General features: G+C 41.3%; 1 protein-coding gene and 1 long non-coding RNA gene across 5 annotated transcripts in view; both read right to left on the bottom strand.

Annotated features, from left to right (window-relative positions):
• The window catches only part of TTC7B (tetratricopeptide repeat domain 7B), an 89,381-nt gene that overhangs the window by 21,672 nt on the left and 52,779 nt on the right, over positions 1 to 14,930 (bottom strand). Inside the window, exons 16-19 of one of the 4 annotated variants that reach the window (XM_081910247.1) lie at positions 12,139 to 12,236; positions 8,119 to 8,286; positions 5,766 to 5,816; positions 1,636 to 1,776 (exon numbers count right to left, since the gene is read on the bottom strand). In XM_081910247.1, coding sequence (XP_081766373.1) covers positions 1,636 to 1,776; positions 5,766 to 5,816; positions 8,119 to 8,286; positions 12,139 to 12,236 — 458 coding nt within the window. The remainder of the gene's footprint in view (positions 1 to 1,635; positions 1,777 to 5,765; positions 5,817 to 8,118; positions 8,287 to 12,138; positions 12,237 to 14,930) is intronic. The other 3 variants (XM_081910248.1, XM_081910249.1, XM_081910250.1) reach the window with 3 other exon arrangements.
• LOC309373423 lies at positions 2,109 to 4,802 on the bottom strand. Its single transcript, XR_014170020.1, has 2 exons — positions 4,001 to 4,802; positions 2,109 to 3,811 (listed from the first exon to the last, which is right to left on the bottom strand). It is a non-coding gene; the product is annotated as an uncharacterized lncRNA (long non-coding RNA).

Here is a 14,930-nt window from a genome sequence, read left to right as displayed (position 1 = left end):
GGCTCAGTTCAGATCTGAGGTCAAGTACATTCTTTTCTTCCCTGCAACATTCTTCCTCTCTTTATTTATCATTTTAGGAAGCAGACAAAGGCTTCTGTCCTAACCTTACGTACCTGGGAGCACGCCCCACTGAACTCAGTGTGATTCGTATCTGATTAATATATGTAGGATGACAATATACAGTTGCAAACCTATATGCCCTTACTGGGAAACTGGTAGCTGAGATTTCCTATTCTTGTTTTTATCATCCTGCTACTCCCACTACTAAATATTTTGGAACAGTATTTGTCTGCCTGTCTGTTTTCTATGCATTTTGGACACTTCTTAATGAATTTTTTGCATGATGGTTTCTGAGATCAAGGAGCAGGTATGGACATCATTGGGTGCCATTTTCAATCAAGATGGCAGACTGAACTTTGCAATGCTGCACTGAGTTTTTGCTTTCTCAGCATTCTGGAGCCACGCTGGGTACAAGGCTGCACGTTTCTCATCTTTGTATCCTACTAATGCACTCAGGACAGTGTACATGTCCTGCTCCCCCCCCCCCAATCCTCAGAACAACCTTATGATGAAGATTAGCGCAAGATGGGTTTCATGAATGAGTGAGTAACCAGCATTCTAGTTTCTGTATTTGCAGACAACATCTCATTTGGGAAAATAATCTGTGGATCTGAGTCTTCTAACTTGCTGTCTAAGACAATACAGCGCAGTTAACAGATACATCATATGGGTCTTCGGCTGATTTGTTTTGGGGAAAAGTGATTTTACTTCTAACCTGTAGTTCAAAAACAGCATCGTTTCTTGAAATAGGTACATTATAGTCTCTGATAATAGCTTGCCACCTCATTTGTGGGTAGAACTGCCTTAAACGTTATTCCATAACTCTGTAATATCGATATCTCAATATACCTCACATATCTGAGCTTTAACACTAGAAGGTTCAGTCAACCTCTTTTACTCTATTAAAGCACATTTACATGAGTTTGTTATTGACACCTCAAGTCAGAAGAGCATGAGGCTCTTAATCTCAGGGACTTGGGTTCGAGCCCCACGTTAGGCAAGAAGATTCCTTCATTGCAGGAGGTTGGACTAGATGACCCTTGTGGTCCCTTCCAACTCTACAATGTTATTATTCTACATTAAAAAATGTATTTCAGATTCTCCACCCCCCTCCCGAAATTAGTTTTAGCTTGCTATTCTCTTTTGCAGTCTGAAAAGCATATAATTGCAGATGGCATTTTATCTTTTTTTGCCTGAAATTCATAGTTTGAGCTGCCCAGATTAAAGTTCACCGAAACAACGCCACTCTTAATTTTCAATGAGGCACTTTAAATTTCCATGACTTAACACAACCTGAGCAGCGGATGGGAAGGGGGTGGGGTGGGGAACTCAACCTCCTGACAAGGTTGTTAAATACTAAATGCCATCCTCCCCTAGACTACTGTTTCATAAATTAAGCATACAATGTTCTTGTCTTGAAATGTAACAAAATGCCACATTCCGAATAAGTGTCCTTAAAAGCTGTGCTTTTAGCTGACATACAATAAAAAACATTCTGCCCCGCTGAAGGCAATGACTACAGATTCCTGTAGCTAATGAGCAGGAAAAAAGAAAACAGCAGCTGTGCCCTATTACCTGCATGAAGCCAGATTTGAGCCAGAGTCATCCAAGGATGCAGAGGACCTTGCTTCGGAGCACTGCTCTGCAAAGACGAGGCAACTTCAGACAGCGCCTGCTCCACTCTAGAGGCTGCTATCGATGTCGCATGGATTGAACCTGCGGAAATAATAGACACAGCTTGCATCAGGAGAAGGAAAGAGAAAGCCTGGGCTTCAGCTGCTTGCTGTTCTTCATTTTAACTCTGTGCATGTAAAGGTGTTGCGAAACCTTAAAACACCGACGTTTGCCAGGCTCCCCCTTCCCCGATTATAAGGATGTTAGTGTTAGTGAACCTGCATTAAAAGCCTATTACATTACTAGCGGAAATGACAGATGAGATTGGAGCAGCCACTCGTGAAACACAAAGCTTTCGACGACCGACAGCAGGTATACAGGTTCCACGCACACACATACAAGCTGTAAGACTCAAAGAGGTTTGGGGATGATGCTTATATGATGTAACTCTTACTACTTACTCTTCACTGCTAGTTATCACTGAACACCCCACCTCCCTGGACGGGTAATTAGAATACTATTTTAAGGATAATAATAGAGAGACTAAAATAACCTAAGAAATGCAGAATGATCTCAACATTTCCCTGAACAGAAACCAATTAAGCTGCAAAGACTATAAAGTTCACTTAATCACAAATATTAGCAGCTGGGGAAGTGAACAGAATGAGCACTTCGTCCAAAATGGAGCTGATAAATCTAAGCAGGGAGGGGGGAATCTAACCATCAGATTATTCTTTTCCTTGATATTTCCCTCTATGTTACTGTTTATTGCTTTTAGCCAATTTCTATTTGATATGCATGTACAAATAAACAAGCAACTCCTGCTATAATACTAGATATCTTCACATATCAGTTCTGCTGTAGTTCCTAAACATGTGAGACACTCACTGCATCTCTCTAGCGTGGTACCAATTAAACATGACCTTCCAAGACTTAAATGCACGCTTGGCAAAAGCGGAGGTCACCGAAGTATATAAACGAAGAGTGAAGCATCAGAAATGTTTGCAAGGAGAAGCAGAGAGACGAATGACTTCTTTGTCAAGCTACAAATAAACTGGCACACTCATCTAATCACCTCCTAATATTTCCTTGACGGCAATTTTGGAACAGAGCTGCTAAAATGTACCCCGAATAATGTCAGGTGTTTACATTGTAACTTCTTGTTCACACATAAAGTTATCGGCGTCTTAAGTCTGGCAAGAGCTCCTGGGGCTTTAAGACCTGTGTGACAAGCAGAACTTAATCGACTGAAACTTTCCCTGGCATGCAGAAAGGGTAAATGTCATCTGCTGAACTGCTTGCCCCACAGAAACTCCAAAAGCAACAGCTTTAAAAGAGAACTAGACAAATCAATGCAGGAGAAGGCTGTCGTTAGATCTCCGGCCACAATGGCTACGTTCTGCCTCCGTTGTCAAGAGTCAGTTGGTTCTGGAACTTAATCCGTTCCGGGAGTCTGTTCGACTCCCAAAATGGTTTGAAAACCAAGGTGCGGCTTCCAGTTGGCTGCAGGAGCTTCCTGTACTCAATTGGAAGCCACGGAAGCTTCCAAAAAACGTTTGCAAACCGGAACACTCACTTATGGGTTTGCGGCGTTCAGGAGCCAAAACGTGCAAGGACCAAGGCATTCAAGAACCAAGGTACAACTGTATGCCTCTGAATACCAATTGCTGGAAATTCCAAGTGGGGAGACTGCACTCGAATCTTGCTTATGGGCTTCCCATAGGCATCTGATTGGCCACAGTGAGAACAGGATGCTGCACCAAATGGGCCTTTGGTGTGATCCAGGAGAGCTCTTTTATTTTCTTATTACTGGAAATGCTATGGGCACCATGAATTCAAGATGTTACATAAGTAATGACTTTTCATTATTGAAAAGGGGACCGCTATGAGGGACATTCATACGTTTTGGCACATATAAATGTGGTGAAAACTAACCAGGTCTTCCCCCCAAACCAGCTTTGATGCCTGATTTAGTACATATATTATCCCTGGCATCTAGGATTCTGGCCCCTATAAAGCACCATTCAATCAAGTGAGCCCCAACTGCAGTGAACCAACATAACCCTGATATGGGCTTAGCACCTCAGTGAAAATGAGGCCTATGTGGGAGATGGCAGGGATAAGGCAAACATCTAATCTCCATACACACATCTATCACAACAACTGTTCCAATACCTCCCATTTTTGTTTTTCTAGTCAATCGCCAACTGGAGATTTTCTGCTATCAACTATGGCTTGCTTGTTTAACTAGAACACCCTTTTCATGGTCAGGGCTTAACTCTCTGAAAATAGCAAAAATCCAATATTCAGCTGTGGCTTCAGCCACCAAATTTGCTGCCTCACTTCTTATTACACTGCATAGCTATTTGTGTACCACTTCACCTTATACCCGTTCCAGGAGTCATTATAAACTTAACAAAAGTAACTGAGCTACGATTTCATTCACTAGGATGAACCAGTGCTTTGTTTAAATGGCTTAATTTTATAGTGCTTTATTTCAACAAGGGACACCTGCCACTATTTGAACCACCGACAAAGGAAGCCTGTCATTGTGACAAGATGATTATTAAATTTTCCAGCTTTTTTTTGCTAGTGTTTACTTTGAGAAGGCCTTTTGTTTCTGAACAGCTGATAAACTGGCTGACTCCAGCACAAGAAAAAACAACAACCAAAAGAAGACAATTCTGTATTGCTTTTCTACTTGAACATTTATGGGATGGGGGGAATCCCCTTCTTAATATGATGAGCATGTTGCTACTTCCCCTGTGTTTATCTTTAGGATTGCCAAGTGAATGATGAAATGGTAAATACTTGACATAATGCAAATCCTTCAGAGGCTCACCCCTCTCCTTGCTGCAAAATGGAAAGTTGCTTTTCAATCAAATTTCATGAGAACAATGTCTTAATTAAAGGAAAGGAAATGAGCAAAATCATGCAAGGTGAAAACACAACCCGATTTCACATGCACACACAAAAAAGCAGGTGCCAGAGCATGTAAGAGTGCCAAACTGTGGTACATGCAGAGATCTGTATGCCGGTGCGAGTAAAACTCTCTCTAGATGAAGAGACAGTACATTCTGTAGGACCAAATAAAACATGTATGTGTACGTCTAATCTAGGGGTAGCCAAGTTTGCAGTCAGCATCATCAATGGTCTGGGCTGATAGGTGTTATAGTCCACAGTAACTGGAGGTAATACCACACTGGCTGTCCCAGGGCGAATCCCACAAGATGATGGGCAATACCCAATGACAGTCATACTAAGAGTAAGAACATTGACATCAATGGTCTCCATAGATTTCAATGGATCTAGTCTGAGTATGATGAACATTGTATATCACCCGTTATTAGCAACTGCAATAACTCACCCCCCCCACCTCCAATACGTTAAAAGGCTCGTCAACGTTTTCCAAAATGGATGGTGTACATTAACGAAGAGGAGCCTGGGGCTTCCATCAACAAACAAAACTTTCTTTGTTCCATAGGGTTGGTACATGAAACAAGTATCATGCGCTTTTTGCTAATGGATCGTACGCTGCCATCAATATAATTTAGAATGGTGCCAAGACCACATAAATGGCTAATAAATAACAATACAGTATTAGGCGTACGAATGCCAACAACGTATCTTAAATAAATAAAAAAATAAAGTACTTAATTTTTTTAGAATAGGTTAACCTCGCTTTATTTTCTTTTAAAATCTTTTTATTAAAAGTTCCGCTCCCTATTCCTTCCAGGGACTAGAAAATGAACTAACTGATCTGGAGAAATCATAAATATGGTGGATTACGGACTTATGCAATGGATTTTATAAAGTCAGCCCCTGCTCCCAAGAACCTTTATTTGCAGCCCTCCAGAAATGAATACTGCCTCTTTAATAACAGAACTCTAGTCCTAGCTGAGGGCATTCAGATCTCATAGGATTGCAGCCTCAGGGGTGACTTGAATGGCTAAGGAGCAGCAGCCTTGCTTTGCACAATGTCAAACCTCCATGACGAATGGACACACATTTACATTCTGTGGTGGAGGGAAGGTGTTATTACTAAGCCTTTAGAAGTTTAAAAATAGACCTGTATAGTAAATACTACTTACAAACTGAAAAAAGGGAGAAAAAACCATGAAAGTAAGCATCTGGAGGGTTGCCTTTAAACAACAGATCAAACCACAAATTAAAATCACGAAGGATAACAGCTATAAAACAGAACTGCACAAAAAAAGCAAAATACACTTCTGATAACCTTCAAACTGTAAGCTCGTTTTCTTGTTTTTCCAAAGGACAGTGAACATTTCAAAATAAGGAGTTTAAAATCATGATGAATTTCCGGTAAGAATTTGGAGAAAGTTCTTGTTAAATAGATCCCTTTCATGTCATGTTAACAATCAAATTGAATATAGAAAAACAACAGAGTATACATATTGAGAGCAAGAAAGCTACAGAGGGTTTGGACCAATTCTATTCATATGGATTCAGTGGGGGGGAATGAAAGTGCATAAACGACTGCTCTGAGGTCAAATAATTGAGGCTCCTACAAAACTGCCACATAACTATATTCCCCCCCCCCCATAAGATATTGCAGCTCTTGCTGGAGGCAGAAAATTCACAGCCTGCTTTTGTGCTTTCATTTCTGCAGCATCTCATGATTGGTCCTACATCCCTATGGAAAGCTAAATAAGTTCACGGCTTCACCAACAACAATTTAATGCTACGTGGGCTATGCTCTGTAGAGGCTCTGTTTTAGAAAAGGATATTGTCTATCACACTTCCCCAGCTGTTAGCTAGCATCCAAAGTAATAACCACTCCTGATTTTTTAAAGCGTTTTTTTGGGGGGTGGGGTGGAATAAATCCCCAAAAGTTCATATCAGCACCCGTAAGTGCAGACAGCACGTGATTCCAACCACAGCAAAATGAATTCAGAGACCAGTAGACGAAGACCAAATGACAAACCACACCTCACAGCAATTTTCTGGGCAGCACCATTTCAGACAGCAAAGACCTTTTTTTCGTATGCTGCCTCATGAAGAAACCCTACCTCACTTCAGGTAGTAAACTAACACACCAAAACAGAAACGTTTAGCACAGCATCCTTTCAGATGCACTACTTGACTCCCTGGCCTGCAGCCCCAAGTAGCAGAGCCCAGAATTGTATCACCTTAGCTATGGCCTCACTTTCTGTAAGGTGCAGTAGGGCTCTTAGGGAGGGGTGATATTTTTTTTAATGTCCCATTGAAGAACCAGGATCACAGAAAAGCCTCGACAAAACAAGTGGGAGCAGAATTAACACCAATATGAAAGCAGAAGCGCTATCCTTTCAAACAGCAACTTGAATAGGATCCAACTACATTGTGACCTGATTAATTTGCACTCCTTTGCTACTTATTTTTCTAGCACCTGTCATCTAATTCAGTGCCAGAGACAACGATTTACTCACTCTACTCCTCCGAAACGAAGAGATTAAGCCAATTTACGATAGCCAAAAAAAAAAAAAAAAACCCCAACCACCACAGTGCAAAAGAAATCTTTCCTGTCTTGAAGCTAGCGTCTAGGAATGAAAATTGTTGCCAATTATATTTAATTCTGTCAAATAAAGGTCCTAACATTTCAAAATGAGTTAATTGCATGGATGAGAACAAAATCCAGTAAAAAATAAAAAATGTTGCACCTATAGTACAAAAGGAGAAGTAGGAGCTGAGTTCCTACCACTCAAGAATAAGTACAGTGCCGACAAATTTGGGCGCATACTTATAAGACTAACAGCGTGTTTTCCAAGTGCTCCATCACATATGATGTGGAGGCACAAGAGTTGCCAATGCCCTACGAGGGGCCAGGTTTTCTCCAGCTTGAGGCTTCAGATCCAGAGCTGTGATGTGGGTTGAGGAGTTAAAATGGCAACCCCATCACTTCTTCTTTCTTCTCCTGGCTCACAGCCAAGACATGGAAATCTTCCACATCCTGGTACACCCCCAGCGTTAATCCTCCCTCCATAACACTGCATCGACAATGGGTACCAATCCTTGCGCAACAAAACAGCTGTGCCACTGACCCATCGCAATATTGCTAAAATGCCTTATGGCAGCACTTACTCAGTGCTCTCAGGGAGGCAATAGAGCCCCCTGGTGGTCCCTCAATGTAACATTTCATAAGTCTTCCAAGGGTTTTGGAGTGAGTAGACTGATATAAGAGAATGCCCACTTGAAACCATCACTGCTTACTTGAAGAAACATGGAGCATTGCAGCCTAAAACTCTGACAGTTTCAAATGCCCTAATGATTTTTTAAAAAATAATAATCATCATCATATAATCCAAACAAGTAGGTTGCACTAATACCAAATACCTTGATGTTCAACAACATTTACGGGCAATGGATACTTAGCAGTTATGGAGATTATCAGAAGCACAAACAGAGCAAACTAGCACGCCTATCAGAAAGAGGAAATCAGTTTACAGAGTGGCGGTTCGCAGGGCCCAGGAACGAGGTCACAGTATGGATTGGTTGCATAGGGCCAGACAAAGGTATCGGATTTGGGATGAGGGTGAGGAGATTGAGGAGACATAAACAGGTGGAGAGGAGATTCTGTTCTTGAGAGAGGTGAAGATGTGGAGGAATCAGAAGCTAAAAAGTGAAAGAGAAAAATATAAAGAAAATGCCAGGAATAGGTTTTGAATGGATTAATGGATGCCATGAAAAGAAAAGAATAATCCTAATAATGTACAGCTCATTTAACCACCGCTAAAAAGGAAGCAACAGTTTACCACACAGAATATATTTTCCTACAAGCACTGCAAAAAGGTCACTTTCCTTGGGTGAAAAATGATTTTTTAAAATGTTTACTGAGATTTAGTAAAACCAGTTTCAATCAAGTCAAGTTATTTTGGAAAAGAAAACGGTTATAATGGAAACTTTTGTAAGGCATGCTATTTGGCATGTCCAATAGGAATACAGATGGCAAAAATTATTTTCTGAAACAGGGGTAGCCAAGGTGATGTCTTGCAGATGCTTCGGACTCCAACTCCCATCAGCCCCACCTAGTGTGGCAATGCTCAGGGATGACTGGTGTCGTAGTCCAACATTTGCAGAGCACCATGTTGCCCAACGTGTCCTAAAACCTGAGTGCCTGAAGCTGCCAAAGGCTTGTCCAAGTTAGAAATAAAACACCAACTGTCTAGGTAAGTGATACTGAACTTCATTTTAAAAATAAATAAATCCTTGAACGACAGGAGACAGAAGGTCCGCTTCATCACCCTGTTCCATGCAAGGAAGGAGATCCTGGTGTCGTTCCGCTGGCAAAGCATCCTGGTTCATGTGCTCAGGTGCGACTCGAGAATTTGCTGCTCACACCCTCCCTTGACAATATCAAAGGGAACGTGTGTATTTATTTTTACTCAATCCAGTTCTTCCTCCCGAGAATTTACAGAGGCATATAAAGGATTATCCCCTTTTATGTAAATAAGCCAGGAAAGGCCTTGAAATAAAGAGTCGCTTCAAAGTAACTCCCCAAATCCTCCCTATAATTCAAATTCTGTAGTGGAACTAGACTCCCTCTTGCTCTAGATGAGCCATTTTGCTTGAAAAGGAGCTGGTAGAAAATGAGTGGGTGGAGACAGCCTGGGTATGCTGGGCTGTGCACCACTCAAAACAGCTCTGCCGGATAACATTTTGCAGATGGCAGTCACAGGTGATTGTTTTAAAGAAGAGATCTATGAAACAACTGATCTAGTTACAAACTCTCATACTTCACTTTTTTTTTTCTTTTGGCTCTTCAGTAAAACAAACAAAAAAAAAAAATCCAGTACTGATGAAGCAGCAGGAGAAGTGGCTATTTTGCAGTTCATGCATGGATGGAGCAAGTCATCAAGGATCAACTTTGACATTTGAACCTCTGTCTTGGGAGGTCCCTAAAGCCTCAATGAAGACCAGCAGAAAAGTGCTTAAAGAATGGCTAGCTTGCTAAGAGAAGCACAAGCAGGAGTCTGTTCCAGGTGGGCAGCTGGCCAGAGCCACTATCAAAGCAGCCTTTGACACATAAGCATAGGTAGGTTGAAAACAAATCAAACTTAATCTTCAGTTCTGTCCTAAAACCAGATTAGCAGCCCATAGTCTTAAAAAAAAAAAAAGTCAGAATAAGGTCCATTGATGCTTGTAGTCTAAACTTGCCTCTAAGCTATGATCTGGCTTTGTTGTACCTAGATCCAGAAAAGTACTTCTGACTCTGAAAATTGGTGAAGGGCATGGTTATAAGGTGGGTGGGAGGAATCTGGACCAGTTTAAAAGATTGCAAAGAAAAAAGTGAAGGCCATGCTAACTTTTAACGCATGGTCTACTATCCTCTGGCCTGGGGGAACATAGACATCTACCTTATACAGAGTCAGACCACTGGTCCATCTAGTGCAGTATTGTCTCTACACTAACTGGCTGCAGTTCTTCAGCATTTCGGACAGGGTTATCTTCCACTCCTACCTCTAAATGCCAGACAAGGACATGTTTGCTTACAGCAAATTCAGAGCTCACCCTCTCCCCTTGGGGAGGGGCTGTAACTCTGTTGTATGCTGAAGGTCCAGTTCTGACCAGTCCCTGTAGCTCTTTCATCTTATACTGTGCAATACCTCCCTCTACCAACCCTGCCATCTTCCCAGTCCCAGTTTCCAAACTGGCCTGACATTTGGACATTGAACATCAAATGGAGGTGGGATGTGCAAAGGTCCGTAACTGAACGTGAAATCATTGCTTTAATATCAGAGAGGTCCAGAGCGGCAAGAGATGGGCCCAGTTAAAGGTAAAGGTAAAGGGACCCCTGACCATTAGGTCCAGTCATGGCCGACTCTGGGGTTGCGGGGCTCATCTCGCTTTATTGGCTGAGGGAGCCGGCGTACAGCTTCCAGATCATGTGGCCAGCATGACTAAGCCGCTTCTGGCAAACCAGAGCAGAGCACGGAAATGCCGTTTACCTTCCCGCTGGAGCGGTACCTATTTATCTACTTGCACTTTGACGTGCTTTCAAACTGCCAGGTTGGCAGGAACAGGGACCGAGCAACGGGAGCTCACCCCGTCACGGGGATTCAAACCGTCGACCGTCTGATCGGCAAGTCCTAGGCTCTGTGGTTTAAACCCCTATGGGCCCAGTTAGTGTGGCCTGATTCCACCACTGTGTATAGATAGGCACTATATTGCCTGCAAAGAGCTTGTGAAATTTTAGCACTGAAGCCTGCCTAAATAGCAACTCATGTAAATAACAACACAAAACATTTCAATTCTGACATGAAGACTGGGAAATGCACCTCACTGCCAATACCCAATTGGAAAGAAAAAGAAAATAGGAGACAGATAGTAGATTGGGTATCTTCATTTAGAACACTAGAAATTTTCTCTTTAATATGGAAAATTTTATCTGTTATGGCAACACTGTATTGCTTGTGAAGATCTAAAGTGGTTTTATATGTTAATGAAAACAAACAGGCATAAGAAAGAGACTGCACAGAGATATAGTAAAGACCAATATGGATAAATTATGCAATTTAATTTTGCCCTGTTTTCAATGATAGGCTAACGACTTGGCAGGTTGAAAAATATATATTTTTAGATAAATGTGACCCCATTACATTTTGTGGCCATCCTTAAACTGAAGTATGCTTTCAATGAGCCAGTAAACTAAAAATAAACGAATTAGAAGTCCTGCAGGAAATCTAATTATGATGAGTGGAACTGCTTACATTACTTTATATTGTAAAAAATATTAAAACTTTGTTCTTCAATATTGTTTACATAATGCAGCAAAAACATCTTTAGGTGTGTAGAAGGGCTTACAGATGAAAAACAAAAACAAAATAAGGCTCTGCCTGAACTTAAAGACTTCATGAGCTAATGTAGCTGGTTCCATCATGAGTGTACTTGTGGGATAGATATGATTTTCAAACATCTGCTTCCCACATTCACCCTTTTTATATCATACACTGAAATATATGCCTAAAAACAAATGTGTAAAGATCCAGTCCTGTGTTTACTTGATACTATGCCCCAAGGAATTCTGTGCTTTTGGCTCTACATGTGAGGCTGGACTACAAATCCCATCATCCATGGCCATGCTGGTCTGGGCTGACAGGGATTGGAATTAGTCACCCCTGCAATAGGAATTACTCTTCAGTAACAATACAGAGGATTGTAGCCCAAGGCACAAAGTTTGGATTATAAACTTTTGGCCCTTAGTATACATGGATATTTATGTTAAGCATTTAACACAGGAGAGGGCTAACACACAACTCTAGAGTATGTGCCCATACTTTTATTGCATATGTATAAATTTTGTGTGTGTGTGTGTGTGTGGAATATGAAACTAAACATAAAATAAATAAATATACCACAGAAAATTTCTATCTTGCCTCAATTGCTTTGATAGGTTTTAGATTAAGGCATCTAGCAGACAACACATATTGTTTCTGACACTTTATTGTTGTAGACAGTAATCCTCACCTGTTTCAGGGTCACTGAAGTCTGGCAAAGTAATTGTACTAAGTTGTCGCCTGTCGGCAATGGCTCTGTCTAACAAACTGCTGCCCCGTCCAGAATCACTGTAGGAAACAATGCAAGGCATTTGTAATTTAAGGCTTTAAAGGTGACTATTAAGCTTACTGTACAGGTCTTCATATACAGAGTTCAGTGCTATGTGTACTTTATCTACTAACCAGATAGACAGCCCATATATCATATAAAAAAACACTGCATTTTATGCTGATTAAAGTCTTTTCACACTATGGTTCAGATCACTTCAAAGCACTTGTTTAATTGTGAGTGGATGTCTGCCCTACTGAGTCACTTGTGGCATGAAAATGATTGGCTCCACTTGGCGGATCTGAGAGACCAAGCTTAAAAAAAGAAGTCTTTCCATGAATGACTTCCACAGAATGAGATGACGGATAGCCTCCTCCAAGGGGTTTACAATCTAAAAACAGACACAAGGGAAACAACAGAGGGACGAGAGGGAAATCAAGGCAAGGATGCATGCCGGAAGAAAATGCAATGACTACACATATTTATGGAACATCTTCCACTTCATGAATGTGAATACTGCCAGTGTCAGCTCAGGAAAAGGGAATTATTTCCCTCTTATTTTGGAAATACAGTCGTACCTTGGATCTCAAACGCCTTGGCTCCCAAACAAATCTGCTCCCGAACGATCGAAACCCAGAAGTGAGCGTTCCAGTTTTCGAACGTTCTTTGGCAAGCCGAACGTCCGACGCGGGTTCCGTGCCTTCCGATTGGCGGCAGGAGCTTCCTGCAGCCAATCAGAAGCCACACTTTGGTTTTCGAATGCTTTGGATGTTGAACGGACTTCCGGAATGGATTCTGTTCAACTTTCAAGGTATAACTGTAAAGTATGGTGACAAAATGGTGAGGAATGATTATATGGATGATGTTATAATTGCGCCAGTTAAAAGCAAATATTATCCGTCCCTTTCTATAGGGGCGCAATGTTGCTTAGTGGCATCAACACTGCTGTCATCCCTAGTGATCTGGTTTTTAAAGTGGTAGAAATCCTCGTTTCTTCACATCTATCCTAAGCTGGAAAATGGCTTCCTGGTTTTGAATCTGAATAAACTCAAAATTTCCTTTCGGTGAAATGTCTAAATCCAATTTTTTAAGCAATGTGTTCTATATACAGAATGAAACTATTTCCTTTCTTTGTCTGGCTGCTGTTAAAATGGTGCAAAAAAACAAAAAAACTCTGTAAGACACCAACACAGCTAATTCCTTGTGCAATGATGCAATTACAGTAATCCACAGGAAACAGAAGGGACCTTCCTTAGCCCATTTTATCAACCAATAACTATTACATCAGTCAGCACACATTTCCTGGAAACAGCTCTATTAATTACTTCCTTGATACATGAACAATGCTGTGCCAAATGTCAGTGAGGAAGAAAATGAAGCTGAAGGTAAATAACCTCTTGTGGAGGCTCGGCTGGCTAGCACAGGTCTCAGTTGCTTCCAGCTGGGCAGCCCAGGCAGGAGCATTAATGGGTGAGAAACACCAGTTGCTGTAGTCCATAAGGATGGTTTATTATTTGCTATGCACAACTCAGACACAGTCCATTATAAGTGTGTGTAGTCAGTAATAAGTATTTGGTTGGTGTACCAACCACTGCACAACTTGTTCTGAATCTTGACGGACCTGGCAGAGAAGATGCAATAACTGCATATTGAGACAGACTACTTGTTGCCACTGCCACCATATAACCCTGAGCCATCCCAATTTTCATTAAGCACAGGTACGTAAAAGCATTTCAGCACTCAAAGCGGAGATGAGCACCGCACCCCAAAGTCAAATTTGACTGACTTAACCATCCAGGGGTCCTTTACCTTTACTGATGATTATTAATTCATGTGATGCAGGAAAGTTCTCTTCTTATATATTCCACAGCCAGGCCCAGTATACCTGAAGGGGCGTCTCCACCCTCATCATTCTGCCCGGATGCTGAGGTTCAGCGCGGAGGGCCTTCTGGTGATTCCCTCACTGCGAGAAGCAAAGCTACAGGGAACCAGGCAGAGGGCCTTCTTGGTAGCGGCGCCCGCCCTATGGAACGCCCTCCCATCAGATAAACAACTACCTGACATTTAGAAGATATCTGAAAGCAGCCCTGTTCAGGGAAGTTTTTAATGTGTGACATTTTAATGTATTTTTAATCTTTGCTGGAAGCCGACCAGAGTGGCTGGGGAAATGCAGCCAGATGGGCGGGGTACAAATAATAAATTATTATTATTGTTGTTGTTGTTAATTGTGTTTTACTTTTTAATAACTGAGTTCTTAGATTTTTTTAAAAAATCATCAGTTCTAAACTCAAGGCAGAAAAAGCAATGTTACAACTGAACCCTAACTTACTTAGTAAGAAGCAGGGAAACTGAAACAACTAACAAATGATGCCATTTGAAAATTATATACAGTACTTTCCACTGGAATGGTATAACTTCTCTGGTTCATTGCAGGTCAAAATGCACACTGCTCTCCAGGATAATCACTACTAAAAAATATTTTTAGCCAGGAGTGCATCAAGCTCATCAGAAAAGCACTGGCTAAACATGATTAGATTCTGCGCTGACATCAAGCAAGCTGCAGAAGTTTGAAGGTTTAAACATATTACTGCAATTGTGTGCACATAGATATCATGCTGAAATTAGGTGTAAAAGGAAACTATCACCACACTGCTCAAATCAGCACTCTGGAAACTCAGATAAGCAGAACATTTTGCAACTACAGAATGGGGAAA

The sequence above is a fragment of the Podarcis melisellensis genome (genome assembly GCF_964234715.1).
Source record: "Podarcis melisellensis genome assembly, chromosome: 1".
NCBI lineage: Eukaryota > Metazoa > Chordata > Lepidosauria > Squamata > Lacertidae > Podarcis > Podarcis melisellensis.
This window is presented reverse-complemented; position numbering and strand designations above follow the sequence as displayed.